The 18,132-nt window shown below is 38.3% G+C and overlaps 1 protein-coding gene across 6 annotated transcripts in view; it reads right to left on the bottom strand.

Moving 5' to 3' along the window:
• Positions 1 to 18,132, bottom strand: part of RGS20 (regulator of G protein signaling 20) — a 95,043-nt gene that overhangs the window by 16,658 nt on the left and 60,253 nt on the right. For all 6 annotated transcript variants that reach the window (XM_044744157.2, XM_070481279.1, XM_070481281.1 and 3 more), the window contains 2 exons: positions 7,239 to 7,387; positions 130 to 216 (listed from right to left, as the gene is read on the bottom strand). In XM_044744157.2, the coding sequence (XP_044600092.1) occupies positions 130 to 216; positions 7,239 to 7,384 (233 nt within the window). In that variant the 5' untranslated portion in view covers positions 7,385 to 7,387. The remainder of the gene's footprint in view (positions 1 to 129; positions 217 to 7,238; positions 7,388 to 18,132) is intronic.

Consider the following 18,132-nt stretch of genomic DNA (forward strand, 5'->3'; position numbering starts at 1 on the left):
TGATTTGATATTATTAAAGTGCATTTGGAGAAACTGTGTGCTCTGTTGAAACATATAATGCAAAAAAAGTCAAACTAATAACGTTGCCATTTCTGTCCGTTTAGTGAGCTAACCCATATGAGAGATTACCTTTCTTCACAGGTTGGAAGGTCTTCTCTTCTGAGCTCATGGGAAGCCCTCCTGGGTCTCTGTTCTTCTTGGTTTCTAACAGTGAGACTGCACGAGACAAGACGTTTACATGTCAGTTGAGATCATTCTGTAGCAAGGAAAGACTTTTAGAAATATTTTAAAGAGAACTGCAGATTACGAAGTAGAATTTCTTCTTTTTCTTGAAAAAAATGACCCTGATTAAAGGTTTTCTTAAGAAAACCAAAAGCAGGACAATGAAGTATTAGCAAAATAAATTGTATTTATAATATTGTGGTCTACACTAATTGAGGGAGAGTTAAAATTATTATTCAATTACAATTAGAAGAATAATCTTTTCTTTTTTTAAAGATTGGCACCTGAGCTAACAACTGTTGCCAATCTTTTTTCTTTTTTCTGCTTTTTCCCCCCGAATTCCCCAGTACATAGTTGCATATTTTTAGTTGTGCGTCCTTCTAGTTGTGGCATGTGAGACGCCACCTCAGGGTGGCCTGACGAGCGGTGCCATGTCTGCACCCAGCATCCGAACCAGCAAAACACTGGGCCACCAAAGTGGAGTGCATGAACTTAACCACTCAGCCACAGGGCCAGCCCTGGAATAATAATTCTTTTCATGAATATACATCCATTAGAAAGTAGTAAAAAAGTAAGATTATCATAATGTTTTGGGTTTTCATTTCATATCCTGCACCTTGAAAAAAAGTATACATTCTCCAGACTTTGTTTCCAGTTGAAATGGAAGTTTTATAAATTTGTAGGGACACATACAGAAGTATTAGAGAAAACTGTGAAAGAGTACAATCAAAATCTACTACAGCCATGCATCCCTTAACTATGGGGGTATGTTCTGAAGAATGTGTTGTTAGGCTATTTCATCACTGTGTGGACATCGTAGTGTGTGCTGTGCAATCCTTGATGGACTAGCCTACCACACACATAGGCTCTATGGTACTAATCTTATGGGATCACTGTCATAGATACGGTCTGTCATTGACAGAAACATCACTAGGAAGCTCATGACTGTATTGTATCTTTCAAGAGAGTTCAAATTTGCTTATATACACTTTGTACATTTCATTGTAAATTTATTCCAAATATTTTTGTTGTTATTGTAAATGGAATTTTCACTTACATCTCATCTTCTAACTGGTTATTATTTATACACACGAAGGCTGTTACTTTCTTAATAGCATTATTGAGCTATCATTTATATATCATAAAGTTACCCACTTAAAGTATTCAATCCCGTGGTTCTTAGCATAATCACCAGGCTGTACCACCATTACTACTACCTAATTTCAGAACATTTTCATCACCCCCCAAAGAAGCCCCATACCGGTTAGTAGTCACTCCTCCTTACCTCCTATCTCCCACCTCCACTAGCCCTAGACATACACTAATCTACTTCCTGTCTCTGTGGATTTGCCTATTCAGAATTATACAGTATGTGGTCTTTTGTGGCTGGCTTCTTTCACGTGGCATAATGTTTTTAAGGTTCACCATGTTGTAGCATGTATCAGTACTTCATTCCTTTTTGTGGCTGAGTAATATTTCATTGTATGGCTATACCACATGTTGTTATCCATTCATCAGTTGATGGACATTTAGCCTGTTTGCAGTTTTTGGCTATTGTGAATAATTTGACTAGGAATAGCCACATACAAGTTTTTGTGTTCATGTCAGTTCTTATTTCTCTTGGGTAGATACCTAGGAGTGCAAATGCTGTCATATAGTAACTATATTTTTAAAATTTTCAGGAAGTCCCAAAGTGTTTTCCAAAGCAGTTGCACTATTTTACATTCCCACTAGCAATGCTGGAGGAACTTATTTCTCCATTTCCTTGCCAACATTTGTTATCCTCTGTCGTTTTTGTTCTGGCCATTTAAGCAGGTATGAAGTAATATCATATTGTGATTTTGATTTGCATTTTGCTAATGGCTAATGACATTGAGCATCTTTTCATGTGTTTATTGGCTATTTGTACATCTTCTTTGGAGACATGTTTATTCAGATCCTTTGCCCATTTTTAAATTGGCTTATCTGTCTTTTTATTTTTGAATTGTAAGAGTTCTTTACATTCTGAAGGCTATTATTTTTTACGTTAATTTTATATCTTTCTTCTTCACTGAATTCTTTTGTGTTTGCATCAGTGTAGCAACAATTCTCTGGGGTTTCCAGGTGTACTACTCTCATATTATCTGCAAATAGGGAGTTTTTCCTCTTCTTTTCCAGTGCTTAGGCCTCAGGTTGTTTTCTCTTGTCTAATTGCATTGAATAACACCTAAAATACAGTGTTACGAATGGAGATAATGGACATCCTGCCTTGTTCTTGACTTTAGCAGGAATGCTTTCAGTTTCCTATTAATATCAAAATGGATTTTTATCTTTATTTGAGTTTGCTTTATCTTACTACTGCTACTGTATTATCTTTTCTATTCCCTTTATGATATCTTTCCTTAATAATCTACACCATTTTATAAAAGTGTTTCAGCCTATTTTCAGCACATCTGCTTATGAATTTTTAGTAACTGTGTGTGTAGTTCTATTTTTCCTTAAATGCAGTCATTAGACATGCAGGAACTCTTTTGACTTACTGCTTTCATGATGCCAGAGCTAAAAAGTTTCAGTAAATAATGGTTTCTTAAAACAAGAACAAAACAAAAACACACTTGAGAGGCACTTGGGTGGTATTCTCTCTGTAGGAGCATGAATAATGCCTGATGTCCTAAGCTGCTTTTGTAAGCAGAAAACATTACTAAAAAGAAAGGAGGAATTTGACACAAGATTCCTAAGACAACTGGAAGTTACATTGTGACTAAATAATGCAATATTTATTTAAGCTTTGACATTTTTTCCATGTCTTGTTCTTTTAAAAGTAGGAATATTTCTTAAGGAGACAATGTGTTCTTGAAAAAGTGAAGAACATATTTTCTGTCAATTTGTTTTAACCTGAGTTTATTGTTATTGTTATACTAGAACAAGAAAATGGCAATAGAGGGGCCAGCCTCGTAGTGTAGTGGTTAAGTTTGCTCGCTCTGCTTCGGCGGCCCAGGCTTCGGGGCTTCACATCCTGGGCACAGACCTAGCCCTGCTTGTTAAGCCATGCTGTGGTAGCAACCCACATGAAGTAGAGGAAGACTGGCACAGATGTTAGCTCAGCGACAATCTTCCTCAAGCAAAAAGAGGATTGGCAACAGATGTTAGCTTAGGGCCAGTCTTCCTCACAAAAAAAAAAAAAAGAAAGAAAACAAAAATGTCAATAGAAGCCAAAATGGTTGCTCACTATGTTCTAGAACTATTCAGTAAAAGAATACCCATGATTAGACATATTTTGGTAAGTTTTTGAGTTACAAAGAGGAAAAATTCTTCAACCTTCTAGAAAGGAAAAAAATCACTTTATTTTTAAGAGATCAAGAATTTGCATGACTTCTTTCACAAAATGGAATTTCAGAAGGACATGAAGCAGAATTTTGAGAAAGATAATACAAGGGCTTAGAAAACATGTTGCCATTTACCTTTGTTGAAAACCGACTTTACTATGTATTATCAACATGGATAAATCTCAAAAGCATGTTGAGAAAAAAAAGTCTAGGAAATTAAATATTGAAACAGTTGAAGTTTGCTGTGTGCTTGGACTTGTTTTCCATCTCATCTTTCCCCCCTCTACCCCTGAGATAACAATGGGCCTTAATTGTTGTTTATCATTACCATTCATAGTTAAGCTACACTCTCTATATATGTATAAATCTATAAATCCAAACATATTTTCAAACTCTGTAGATGTTATTATACAATATGCATTGCTTTACAATTTGCTTTTTTTCGCTAGCACATGAATTTAAGTGCTGTATGGTGTTACATTGTATCACATACTACAATGTATTTATCCATTCTTCTGTTCATGAACTTCACAGACATTTTCAGTTTTTCTTAGTTTCTCATCCATGTCTCCCTTTGCAGATGTGTGAGAGGTTTTTCTAGGGAAAAGTGTTAGATTTAGAAGGGTATGTATTTAACTTTCTTATATTGGCTCCTTGTTAGTAGGAGCTCAAGTGGATGATCTTTTCTGTTTCATTTCATTTGCTTCCTTTTCTTTTCGTCATTATTTTCCTATTAATCTCCTAAAGTTCTTTGTATATTCTAGATTTGAATTTTTTGTTAAATGCATTGTAACTATCTTCTCCCAATATGTTTTAGTTTTTCATTTCATTTCTGATGTCTCTTGTTGAACATTTTTCAAACAGCTTTATTAAGATATAATTCACGCATCATACAACTCAGACATTTAAATGATACAAATCAATGGTTTTTAGTATGTTTATACAGTTGTGCAGCCATCACCCTGATTTTAGAACATGTCATCGCTCCAGAAAGAGACTCTGCACACATTAGCAGTCACTCCCGTTTCCCCAGCCCTCGGCAACCACTGTTCTACTCTCTGTCTCTGTGGATTTACTTATTCTGTACAGTTCACATAAACGGAATTGTAAAATATGTGGTCTTTTGTATTTGGCTTCTTTCACGTAACATAATGCCTTCAAGGTTCATCCAGGTTTTACCAGTATCAATATATCATTCCTTTTTATGGTGGAATAATATTCCGTTGTATCAGTTCATGGACACTTGGCTTATTTCTACTTTTTGGCTACTCTGAATCATGCTGCTAAGAATATCCAAGCGCAAGTCTTTGTGTGGACATATGTTTTTATCTCTCTTGTTGAACCCATTTTTATATTTTAATGTAGTGAAATATAAGAATCTTTTCCTTTTATAGATTTTGCTTTTATTTTTAAAAGTAATTCTTCCCAACACCAAGATAATAAAGATATTATCTTGTATTTTCTTCCTGGCTATTCACATCAGGCCTATAAGCCATCTGCAACTGATCTTTTTTTTGGTGGGGGGATTGATTTTTACATATGGTGCAATATAGGAATATAAACCCATCTTTATGGATTTGGATACTAGGTAGGGTGAGCAATCTTCCCGGTTTGCCTGGGACTTGAGGGTTTTCTGGGATATGGGTTTTCAATGCTAAAATCAAGGAAGTCTCAGGCAACTGGGATGAGCTGGTCACCTTAATATCCTGGTATTTATAGAACAGTTCATTCTCTCTTTGCTGATGCCAGCTTTGTCCTATGCTGATAAAGTTTTCTATATTTATTTTGTTGTCTTCCATTAATGTGGAGCCTGTATGTTGTATTTCTGGACCAATCATGAATACCATTAATTTTGAAAGGAAATGTTACAGTTTTTTCTAAGGAAGTCTGAAGTTGTTTGATTTATCCATCATTAACATGGGATTATTTGTTTACAGCTTTGAAATTAAATACCTTGTTTTATAGCTACATTTGATTCCCGCTTGTGTCCGTCATTGTTACTCGTTTCCCACGACTATACTCTGGGTTCACTTTTTTTCCTGAAGCATACCCTTTCTTAGTTCTTTTAGGGAGAGTCTGAAGGTAGTTAATTCTCTTGGCCTTTGTATGTCTGAAAATGTCTTTTTTCACCTAACTCCTGAATTATAGTTTGACTCTGTTTTTAGTCGCTTTGCTCCAGTATTTTGTGGGCATTGCTCTATTGTCTTTTATATACACACATAATATGTGCTACGTAAGTGGTGGCTATCATCATGATGTCTAGGTATAGATTTATATTTTATTTGTCCTAGTTGGTGCTAGTAGGAGGAGCCTGCTCTGGGATCAGCCACCACCATCAGTCCCATACATTGTGCCTTCCCAAGGCAGCAAGAGAAGGGCGGGGGGTACACACCAGCTCGGAGTCTCACCATTGCACATCTCAGATGATCACCTCTAATCATCTCACTGAGATGATTAGCAGAGTGAAAGAGTGGGAAAGGGTCCTAAACATAGTTTCTTCACCATTGTTGGGTGTCCTCCCCATCTAGGGTGGGTCCTGGACACCCACATGTGTAGGGTGTGCCAACATGTGCCTCTCCTCTGGTTTCTGGAGTCCTCTAGGTTCCTTCGAGGGGCTGAACAAAGTCTTACCTTCAATGCCAGACTGCTTAGCTGTTGCCAGCCCCATTTCCCCCATATTCCTACTTGCTGTCTGGGGCTCTACCCTGAAAGAACAGACCACCCAGAATCACGATTCCGTTAGTGCTTGGAGTGTCATATTGCTGGGCCCCACCACCAGACTGGAACTTCTGGGAAATTAACACTGGCCCAAGTCAAGCAGGAGCAGACCAAACTTTCCCAGACATTTCATTTTCAGCCTCCAGCTCCCTGTCGGTCCTAATGTCACTGTTCTTGATCAGTCCCAATATCAGTTTTTCTTCTCCACTGGATAGCAAGGTCTTGGTACAACTTGTAGTCAAGCTGACACAAATTTACAATAATTTAATTGCCTAAAGTTATGCACACATTTTGCTGGCACCAAGCACTTTTCACACCCAAGATTCCAGAAATGCAATCTCATGTTCCTATGATTTCTAGGTGTAAATCATATGCATTTCTCCAGACCTTTAACAGTGACTCAGACAGTCAAGGATGCTTTCCATTCAGGTTGTACATCTCTTTTTTTAAAGCAGTGACTGTGTCTCTTCCTCTCCTAGTAAGTTAGCCTATGTTTTTAGATTTTTCTCTCTGTTAAGAAAATATTTTGACATTTTTCCTTATTAAAAAGCAAAATTAATAAAACAGCAGCAGCAGAAGATAAAATCCCAGCTCTCTCTACTTCATAACCCTATTCCTTTAAGACCTATCTTAAATTCCAGCTCCTTCCCAAAGCCTTTGTCACCAACTAGAGAATCTTGAGCTCATGCCTTTCCAACCATCCGGGCATTATTTCTGCTCAAATGTTAATATTCGGTCATCAACTGCCTTAGACTGCTCTGTAGTTGTTAACATACATGAGCCTGATTTCAGGGCTTGGAATACGCATCCTTCAAGGGCTGGGGTGAGGCCTCTTCTTGTTTTTTGGTTGTTGTCCTTCACAGAACCCAAATCAGTGTCAGGCACATAGCAGTTGTTTAAAAAACACTTACTGAATTAATCATAAACTGGCACTCTTCAGGGGTGCCATTTCCCAATCAGGAGCGCAATTAATAAAAAAGCCCCCAGCCTTACCAAGAACAGCTACAACAGCAGCACCAGCAGAAGCAGCAAGCATTGGACCCTCGGTTCCCCACTCCGTGCTGGCCTACGGTGGAGCCCGGTGTCTCCTGGGCTGCAGACATCTGCCGCTTCCGCATCTCCATCCGTTCAGATCCCATTGGCTGCAACAGGCAAAGTCAAAGGGGGCGGGGGAGGGGGCCAGAGTTACCACAAAAGAAGCCCAGAGAGTCAGTTGTTTGGATCATTGTGAAGATGCAATGTGACTAAACCCAGGTCATTCCTGCTAATTCTCGTAAAATTTGGTGCTTTGAATCTTAGAATCCATTAATTTATCAAATATTTATTTAATGTTTAGCATCTGCTAAGCACTATGATAAATTCCAGGAATAAAATGACAGAAGGAGGGTCCCTGCCCCCAGGTGCTAGCGGTTTAGTAAAGGAGACAGACAAACACAGACATCACATACATTTAAGATGGTGCAGTAAGGGCTACAACAGGGGCATTTCCCAGCTCCAGAGTTCCCTCTGGGCTGAACCAATGGGTAGCAGCTATAGGTAACAGCTGAATTACAGCTGTCCACAAGGCCAGCACACAGATGCACGGGGAAGCCATGCCAAAAAGGTCAGGCATGCTAACAGAGCAGTAGGAGGAAATGTCAAGAAGTCCTGGGAGGCTGCCCAGTTCTGAGGCCCAACGACAGATCAAATCCTTACTAGCTGCCAGACCTTGAAGAAGTCACTCAACTCAAGTATGTGCAAAACACTCAGAACTCAGCCTGGTACGTAGTATTGCTCAATTATTCCCAGGACGTGAGGCGGGACTGTGGCCTGTGGCCTGGCCAGACCTGTCCTGCCGTTTGCAAAGACAGTTGTCCTGGCCTACCTCAGTGGAGATCAAGCCATCAGAAACAAGGTCCATGCCTCTGACCCTCTTCTTTCTCTCAGGACTACAAGAACGGCTGAAGGAGAGAAGCATGAAAGCAGCAGAAGAAATGAGAAATTGCTGAGCCCACTTTTGCTTTTGATACTATTGTTGAATTGTTGGTGGAGTAAAAGCAAAAAATATCAAAGCCACATTAAAGAACCTTAAATAAGACTTTGGAAGTAAATTCTGGATTTGTTAGTCTATTCCAACATTAGATTTCTCTCTTCCTACTATTACCAATTCTTATATGCTATTGGACTTTGTTTTAATTATTATAGTTTTATTATATGTTTTCATATTGGGTAGGTCAAGTTCTCTTCATGAATTAAAAACAATTATTTTTGGCTGTTCTTGCCTGTTTTTTCTTCCTATTGAATTTTGGAATCAGCTTGCCAACCCATGGTGGGATTGTGATTAGGCCCACAGTGAATTTATAAGAAGTATTTATGACAAATGACATCTGTTTTAGTATCTGCCTAATCAGGAATGACTCCTCTGGAGTAGCTCTTTTGCTGTAATTATACCAGACGTAACTTCCAGGATAGGAAGGGAGACCCATCAAAGGGTTTTACTGTCCCTTCATCCACAGCCAAAATGACACTCACAACCCCTGTTGACACCACCTGAGCAGTCCAGGCCACCTGAGCTGGGGCGGTTCACCTGGTCAAAGGGATGGAGGTAGAGACACCTGCCCAACTCACGGCCACGTTTTATGCGCACCACTGGGAGACAGACCCCTTTAACACCCCTGGGGGAGAAACTCTGGGCTCCTCTGGGCATCACCTTCTCAACACATCTGCAGCATTTCAATGGAGACAGAGACTGGGGACGGTTTACTTCATTCAGGACACTGAGGGGCAAGAACAAGACAGAACAATCCACAAACAAAGATGCTTTGAGCTAAAGACGTTCCAGGGAACTGTTATTTTCTAAGACATATTGATGCAACTTGCCTCATTAAAAAAATCCCAATTGCTTCTCAAAAGAAGGAAGGATTGTGATGTGGTAATGTCAACAGGTTTCAGGGGACTATTTCAACATCTTTGCAAGAATAGGTCTTCCCAATCAGTACATGAATTATTTATTCATTTAATCTTCTCTCATGTATAGTTTAAGAGTTTTCCTCCAACAGGTCTTACATGTTTTTGGTAGGCTTATTCCTGAATATTTTATAGATCAATTTTTGCTGCTGTTGTAAACTCCCCCTCCCCCACCATGTTTCTAAATAGTTATTTCGGAGTACAGGAAACCTAAGGATACTATATCTGGCCTTTCTACTGAATTCTCTTATTACTTCTAGAAGTCTTCTTGCTGTTTCTCTTGGGTTTTCTAGTTTGATGACCATACTGTCTAATAATAATCACTCTTTGCTGACTTTCTGTACTTTTCCAAGCTGTAAACATCTTTCCCCTCCTTGGTCTTATTTCATTGGCCCAGCAGTTCAGTAAATATTGAAAAGCAGCAAGAATATTAGGCACCTTTGCCTTCTTCATGACTTCAGTGAGATTGTTAATACTTTGCCCATATGTGTGACATGTGTTGGAGGTTTCTGGGAGAAGGTAACTTTACCGAGTTAAGCAAGCTTTATTCTATTTACATAGTATAAAATAAGTTGTGCCAGCCTATGTTATTAGTTAACGTATTTTATTTGTTTGTATACACCTATTTCTTTGTAAATACCTGGAAGAATCTTAAGGATTCAGTGAGCAAACTCTTAGAGAATATCCTAAGGTTGCTCAGGACTAAATACAGCCTTCAGCTATCAGAGGCAAACTCCATCAAAGTCTGTTCTTACACACTTTTGAAAACAGCTTTATGGAGGTCTAATGGACATACAGTGAACGACACGTGTTTGAAGGGTACCATTTGGTAAGTTTTGAAATGTATATACCCTTGATACTACCACCACAATCCAGACCACATCATCAACCTCAAAAGTTCCCTCACACCCCTTGGGAAGCCCCTGTCTTCCCCTCCCTCCTGCTCCTGCCTGCCTCGGACAGTCACTGACCCACTTTCTCCCGCTATATGTTAATTTGCATTTTTCAGAATTTTGCACAAATGGAATCATACAATATACACTCTTTTTTGTCTGGCTGCCTTCACTCAGCATAATTATTCTGCAATTGTTGTGTGTATCAATCATTCTTTCCTTTTTATATCCTAGCAGCGTTCCATTGTATAGAGGCACCACAATTTGCTTACCCTGCACCTACTGACGGACATAACACCTTTTTGATCATTGCTGAAAAGATTACATATGTCAGACACTGTCTGTTTTGAACATCTAAGTCTTTTATCAGACAAAATAAGAAGTGCATGTTGCTGAGACTGTGTTAAAATTTGCTGCACTGTATACGGTTGTAACACATTTCTACAGATGTTTTTCCACATTGAGCAATGCTTGATGATTAAGTTCTTTTGGTATTTCTATTGGATTAGTCCTGGGTTCTTAACCATTTTCCTAATTTATAAGTCCCTCATTTCTTTTTTCAATGTTCTATGTCTCAATTCCTCTTTGTAGAGTTTCACCTGGTCTCATAACCCATTTAATTTTTCCTCTGTATATCATTAGAATTTCTTGTTTAGTTTCTTGGAATTCTTACACATGGTTCTGTATTTTGGCATCTTAAGTCATTTTAAGCTTTGAATGAACATGTGTACAGAAATACATGCTATTCCAACAAACTTGCTAATAACCTATCATCTCTCATTCCAAGAATTCTAAATTAATAGGCATGGTTTTCACTCAATTACTGGATGCTGGAGCGTTTAGCGGCGAGAGTGGTCATGAATACTCATGCCCTGCTGAGTCGTGGTGAAATAGGAGAGCCTGAGATGAAGCTAGAAGTGTTAATAAAACATGAATATTAAAGATAAGCAAAATGTTGATACTTGAAGTTGTGTCATGAACACGTGAGGTTTGTTATACTATCCTCTACATTTATGTATGTTTGAAAATTTTCCTTGATAAAGCTTTTAAAATGCTGAATTCTATCATATTAAAAAAATCTATTGAGATGATCATATGAATTTCTTCCTTTCAATAGTTAATGAAGTGAATTATGTTAATGCATTTCTTAATGTTGAATCACCCTTACCTTACTAAGTAAACCCTTGTTGGGTAAAAAATATGATTATTCTTCTATTATACCACTGAAATTGATTTGGCAATATTTTATAAGGAGTTTTTTAAATCTATCTTTATAAGAGAATTATTTTTTCCCTGCAGATTTGTAGAATTTGCCTGCAAAATTACTGGAAGCTTTTAGGAGTGGTTTGTTGACTATGTTTTCAATTTCTTCTTTGATTTCTGTTCTCTTCATAGTTTCTTCCTCTCTTTGAGTCAATATGGCAATTTTCACTTCCTGAAAAAAAATCCATCGACATTTCATCTAATTTTCAGATTTACTGGAAGTTATTATTATCAGTCATTTTCTGATTGTCAGAATGAGATGCTTTAAATTACTCCATGCTTGTTTGAGAGATAAATATGTACTTGCTTATGGGAGAGTTGCATATTTAATGTCACTAAATATTTGTAGAGAATTAATTTTTTAATATAATAGCTAATTAATATGAAGCCTGACAACATATATTAAATGAATGCTACCTATTTACAAGACTTTAAAAATAGGCCATGAGCACATATGTTCATTCAGCTAGTCCTTTCAGACATTGATATATAATCTGACTAGCCAAACTAGCTTCATGTGTCTTTTCCTTTGCCTTCATCACATCTGAGGGAGAACTACGTACACATTTCATTTCCATTTGTTCTTTCCAAATACCATGAAATCAGTGCTTCTTTAACATTGCTTTTCTATTCCTCTTTTGGTCTGTCTGGCATAGACTGCTGGGCACTGTTTTAGTGCCTGTTGGGACGACTCAAGCACGTCACATGCATCATGCCCCAGTAACTGGCTGCCTTTGCTTGAGGGTCCTGAGACTCAGAAGTTAAAGGAATGTAAAACCAATGTCAGTGAATTCAGATGCTTTTTTCTTTAATTTATGGCATTCTAAAAGCAGCCTGAGGAAATGGGGCTAATACAGCTTGGCAGTTCATTAAATATTCAGATCTTAACCAAGAGATAATCCTACTCAAACATGGCTTTTTCAAATCCCTAGGAACACAGCAGTTAAGAGAACTCTTTCAAATTTCAAGTAAAGGCAAAGGCAAACTCTTAATCTTATCACAATCTTTTACTAATTTGGAATCAAAAACAATAAGTAGTTAGAAAAAAATTTAACCTAACCATAATTAGCTCAGAGAAGTTATTTCTTATTTTCTGGTAAACTTAAACTTGATGGTTGGATTCCATTAATAGCTGCTTATTTTCATTATAGTTTCTAAATTCTGAAAATGGCTATTATTGAATTACACATTGGGACCATGATGAAACATCAAGTATCGTGTAAAAAAAAGTCTTATCTCTTAAGGCCAAAGACCTGAGTTCCTGTTCCACAGGGTAAAGAATCATAGACAAGATCCCAATGAGGGAGAACCAAGAACCTAAAGGACATAAATTCAAAACCATCCTCAGCAACCCTTAGAAACATGATCCTACCATCAGGGCACAGTTTTGGGTCCTGAAAGAGTTAAATCAGAATAAGAGGAAATTTGAAAGGACAAATTTCCCTGGAGGTGACCCAAATCCCAAATCTACTTATACAGCCTCTGAGTTACTTTTTCTTTAACAAACCTTGGCCTTTGGGCATTACTGCTAGGTAGATAATGAGTGCTTCTGGATAACAAGATGTCTGTCAGAGCAAAGTGCTGCTCAAAGTACTTCTCAGTACTACCTCTGTTACCTGCTTTAGACACTGACTTGAAACATCTTGCCTAGTTTTAACTTCCTTATTTCGTTAGCCTGCCTAGAATCCAGCTTATGATTCATTTTCTTGCCCTTGCCCTTGTGAACCCTGCCACAGGCTTCACCATTACCTGATCCAAACTCTGCTTCTGCTCCTGTGTCTTGTTGATCCATTCCACTCATCACTCTCTAGAGAGATATCCCGAAAGCTACTGTGAACGTTCCAGAGGAACTAAAGACACTAAAGACTGAAGTGTTTGAATTCAAATTCTGGAAGTCTTGGGACTCTAGTCAAGCTGGGGCAATGAGTTCCTACTTTGATCACTCCCTCCATTCCAAACAAAAGCAATGATAAGAACAATCCAAAAAGAAACGGGGGAGCTGAAAAGCAAGATAAGTATATCTGAAAACCAGACAGGAAATGGACATGTCAGTGAAGGGGCAGAGTAGAAGCAGTGGCCTGCTTGGCTCTGGGGCCAAGAAACAGACAGAGGCAACATTAGTCTGGAAGGTGAAAGTGACTAAAACTGCTCCAGGAAAAATGGGGACTGGAGATGTGTTCACTGCTTTACAAACAGAAAGGAGTCTTGTCTTTCTTATGAAAGAAGCTGTAAAAGAAACAACTGTGGCTGCCCTCTGCTGGGCTTCAGAAAGCTGGAGGCCTAGTTATGGGACAGAGGGAGGATGCAGACACCCTCACAGTCAGGAATGAGCCAGAACTGCCGGCGCTGAGATCAAATCTGGCATAATCGCAGTATCCCATGGGGCAGAAATTCTGAATTGCCATCATATCTGGTTCTCAGTAGGATGCTCAGATGTCCAGTGGAGGAAATCTCAGTGTTTCATAACAGAGATAGTTGAAAACAAGAAAGACAGACAAATCATCAAAAAGAAAAAAACCCAATTCCTTCAAAATGAACATGTAAACCAAAATCCAAAACACACTTAGAAATATAAGGCTAAGAAAGATAGTCATCAAAGTTGCCCATTGGAATATGAATTTAATCGTATGGAAGAAGATGAAAAATAAATGTTAAAACGATCAAAGAAACAATGAAGAAATCATTTCCATTAAAAGAGAAAAAAATTAGGAAACAAAACCAGATAAAAATGAAATAAGAACAGATGCGTAGGGGCCAGCCCCATGGCCGAGTGGTTAAGTTCACGTGCTCCACTTCATCAGCCCAGGGTTTTGCCGGTTCGGATCCTGGGCACGGACATGGCACGGCTGGTCAGGCCATGCTGAGGCGGCATCCTACATGCCACAACTAGAAGGACCTACAACTAAAATATACAACTATGTACTGGGGGGATTTGGGGAGAAAAAGCAGGAAAAAAAACAAAAAAGAAGATTGGTAACAGTTGTTAGCTTAGGTGCCAATCTTTAAAAAATAAAAAAAAAAAATAGGGGCTGGCCCCGTGGCCGAGTGGTTAAGTTCGCGCGCTCTGCTGCAGGCGGCCCAGTGTTTCGTTGGTTCGAATCCTGGGTGTGGACATGGCACTGCTCATTAAACCACGCTGAGGCAGCGTCCCACATGCCACAACTAGAAGGACCCACAACAAAGAATATACAACTATGTACTGGGGGGCTTTGGGGAGAAAAAGGAATAAAATAAAAAAAAATCTTTAAAAAAATAAAATAAATAAAATAAAATAAGAACAGATGGATAGCAGAAAGTACCAAGTAGAAAGTTTCAAGGAAATTAGAAAATAGTACTGAAGGATTAATTTAGAATTTTATGCAGAGAGACTAAGAGATAAAGAAACAGGGAGGGGTGAGACCTCCAGAACTGCTATGTGAGGCACTCAGACCCTCTCCCTAGCAAATATTTAACTGGTATAAAAAAAAATCTCTGGAGTTTTAAATAAAAAGTTACAAAAAGTCTTGGGAAATTGACTTACATATAACGTAGGTAAAATTACATGCAGCAAATGGAGAAACATGTATCTAACAAAATCTACCTAATGTTAGTAAGAGTCGGTGGCATTTGAGCCATGACCAGCTCCCATCCTCCCCATGCTCAGCTCTGTGTGCTAGAAACTGTACTCTTGGTTGGTGTAGCCGAGAAGACACCAGTGTCCTCTCCCCTCAGTTTCCAATGTCGGGCTCTAGTTTTACCCCAGGAGGGTAGCAGCAACAGCCTCTCTCATTCCGCCCTAGCTCTGTGTTGCAGAACCTCTATTCCATGTGACCATAGCCAAGAAGACTAGGTCTCACTCCTCCCGCCCAGTCCCCATTTGTAGGGTCGAAGCTCAAGCTTGCTTGCAGGGCAAAGATTCTACAATGGGAGGAGCAAGCTGAGAAGACCTGGGGCTTCCACCCCACCCCACCTCCAAGCTTGCTTGTAGAGCTGGAGTGTAACTGCAGGAGAAGCAGGCTGCAATCCCCGGCCCCAGCTCTGGTGCAGTGGTTCCAAGGTTCTTCCCAGGGGCCGGGCAGACCTTCAAGACAGAGTGCTCCACAGGGTACTAACTTTATTTTGGTTGGAGCATGGAAGAGTTCCTGCCTAAGGGCACCGCCAGAAACATTGGAGATTTTAGTGGCAAGCATTTAAGAATGGGCTGGTAACTCCATGACACTAGCAGCAATAAGAACAAAAGCGGCCAGCCCACACAGAACAGAATCAGCAAGGGAAAAAGACAGAAGTGGAGACTGAGAAATCCATGTGCAGGCTTCCCTCAGCTTTCTCCTTCTCATGAGGAATCACACAGAGCACACTTTCCAGCAACAAAAATGCAGCAACATGTCTGTGATGTTTCTGCCCAGTTAGTCCATTAGAGATTCAATACCCAAGATTTTTGTTGGGGGGCTGGTCACATAGGCACCTTCTGGCCGGCACATACCAAAACTCCAGACTTCCAGAAGGAATGCAGGTATTCAGCATAAAACATACTGTTTGCACAAACATTCTAGGCACGTTGAATGATCGCTATGAATTAACTGTTGATTGAAAACACTTTGAAAGTCAAGTTCCCAGTCACCAGCCAAGAGCAAATATTGCCAGCAGGACTGGAAAGATTCTAGGATAGCAGTCTCAAACTTACTATAATACGTTTTTGCACAAGGACAGAAAAAAATATTTGAAGACACAATGGCTATAAACTTCCCAAATTTGATGAAAAACATTAATCTACATAACAATCAACTTCAAGCAGGATAAGATCAGAGATCCGCACTGAGACACATCACAAAGTTAAATGTTGAAAGCCAAAGATAAAGAGAAAATCCTAAAGTAGCAAGAGAAAAATGACTCATCACAAACAAGTAAATCGCAGTAAGTTTAACAGCTGACTTCTCATCATAAACAACAGAGACCAGGAAGCAGTGGGATAACATATTCAAAGTGTCAAAAGACAAAAACTGTCAACAGATTCATATATCCCAAAAAGCTATCTTTAAAAACTGAAGGCAAAATATATTCCCAGATAAGCAAAAACTGAGCAAATTTGTTGCAAGCAGGCTTGCCTTATCAGAGACACTAAAGTAAGTTCTTCAGTTTGAAAGGAAGTGACAGCAGATAATAATTCACACACACACACACACGTGCTCCAGTAAAGGTAATTATGTAGGTGATGATAAAAGACAGTATGATTACATACTTATTTTTTTCTCTTAACTGATTTAAAGGCCAATCACAAAAAAGAATATCTATAAAATTGTATTGTACTTATAGTGTATAAAAATGTAATATCTTTGACAAAAACAACAACTATATACTGTCTATAGGAGACACTTCAAATTCAAAAATACAAATAGATTGAAAGTAAAAGGATGGGAAAATGAGAGATGTGCCAAAGAGCAACCATACGACAGCTCGAGTGGCTATGCTAACAGAAAACAAAATACACTTAAACACAAAATGCTACTAGAGATGAAGAGGGGACATTTCATAATGATAAAAGGATCAATCTCTTAGGAAGATATAACAACTTCAAATATATATATATATCTAACAATTCAGCCCCAAAATACATGAAGCAAAAATTGACAGAATTGACAATTGAACAACAATAGTAGTGGAATTCAATACCCCACTTTCAATAATGGATAGAACAACTAGGTAGAAGATCAACAAGGATACAGATGACATGAAAATACAGTCACGCACTGCATAACGATGTTTCAGTCAACGAGGGACTGCAAATACAGCAGTGGTCCTATAAGATAAGTACTATAGAGCCTAGGTGTGTGGTAGGCTATACGATCTAGGTTTGTGTAAGTATACTTTATGATGTTTATCCAATGACAAAATCACCTAACGATGCATTTCTCAGAATGTATCCCCATCATTAAGCGATGCATGTTTGTACTATAATCTAACTAGACATAACTAGACATCTATAGAGTACTCCATCCTACATCAGTGGAATATACATTCTTCTCAACTACACATGGAATATTCTCCAGAACAGATCATATGCTAGGCCATAAAGCAGCCTCAATAGATTTTAAATGACTAATATTATACAAAGTATGCTTCCCAACAACAACGGAATTAATTTAGAAATCAGAATGAAAGATATCTGGGAAATTCAAAACATGTGGAAACTAAACAAACAGGAAACAAAGAGGTGGTATTACCACTGCTCTTAGAGAAATAAAAATAATTACAAGGGAACACTATGACCAACAATATACTAAGAAATTAGAAAACTTAGATGAAATGGAAAAATTCCTAGAAAGACACAAACTACCAAAACTGACTGAAGAAGAAAAGAAAAATTTAAAGACATTGAATTAATAATAATATAAAAGAATCTCACAAAGAAAAGCCCAGATTGAGATGGTTTCACTGATGAATACTACAAAACACTTAAAGAAGAATTAATACAACTTCTTCACAAACTTTCCCAAAAAATAGAAGAGAAGGTAATACTTTGCAACTCATTCTATGAGGCCGGCATTACTCTGATACCAAAACCAAGTAAAGATATCAAAATCATCTCCTACGAACACAGTTGCAAAAATATTCAACAAAATACTAGCAAACTGAACACAGCAACATGTAAAAAGAGTCCCATCACCAAATGGAAGTTATCCCAAGATCGCCAGGTTAGTTTAATATAAAAAAATCAAACAATGTAATAACCATATTAATAGAATAAAGGACAAAAATCATATGATCCTCTCAAAAGACACAGAAAAAACATTCAACAAAATCCAACA

Source organism: Equus asinus, chromosome 12 (genome assembly GCF_041296235.1).
Source record: "Equus asinus isolate D_3611 breed Donkey chromosome 12, EquAss-T2T_v2, whole genome shotgun sequence".
Taxonomy (NCBI): Eukaryota; Metazoa; Chordata; class Mammalia; order Perissodactyla; family Equidae; genus Equus; species Equus asinus.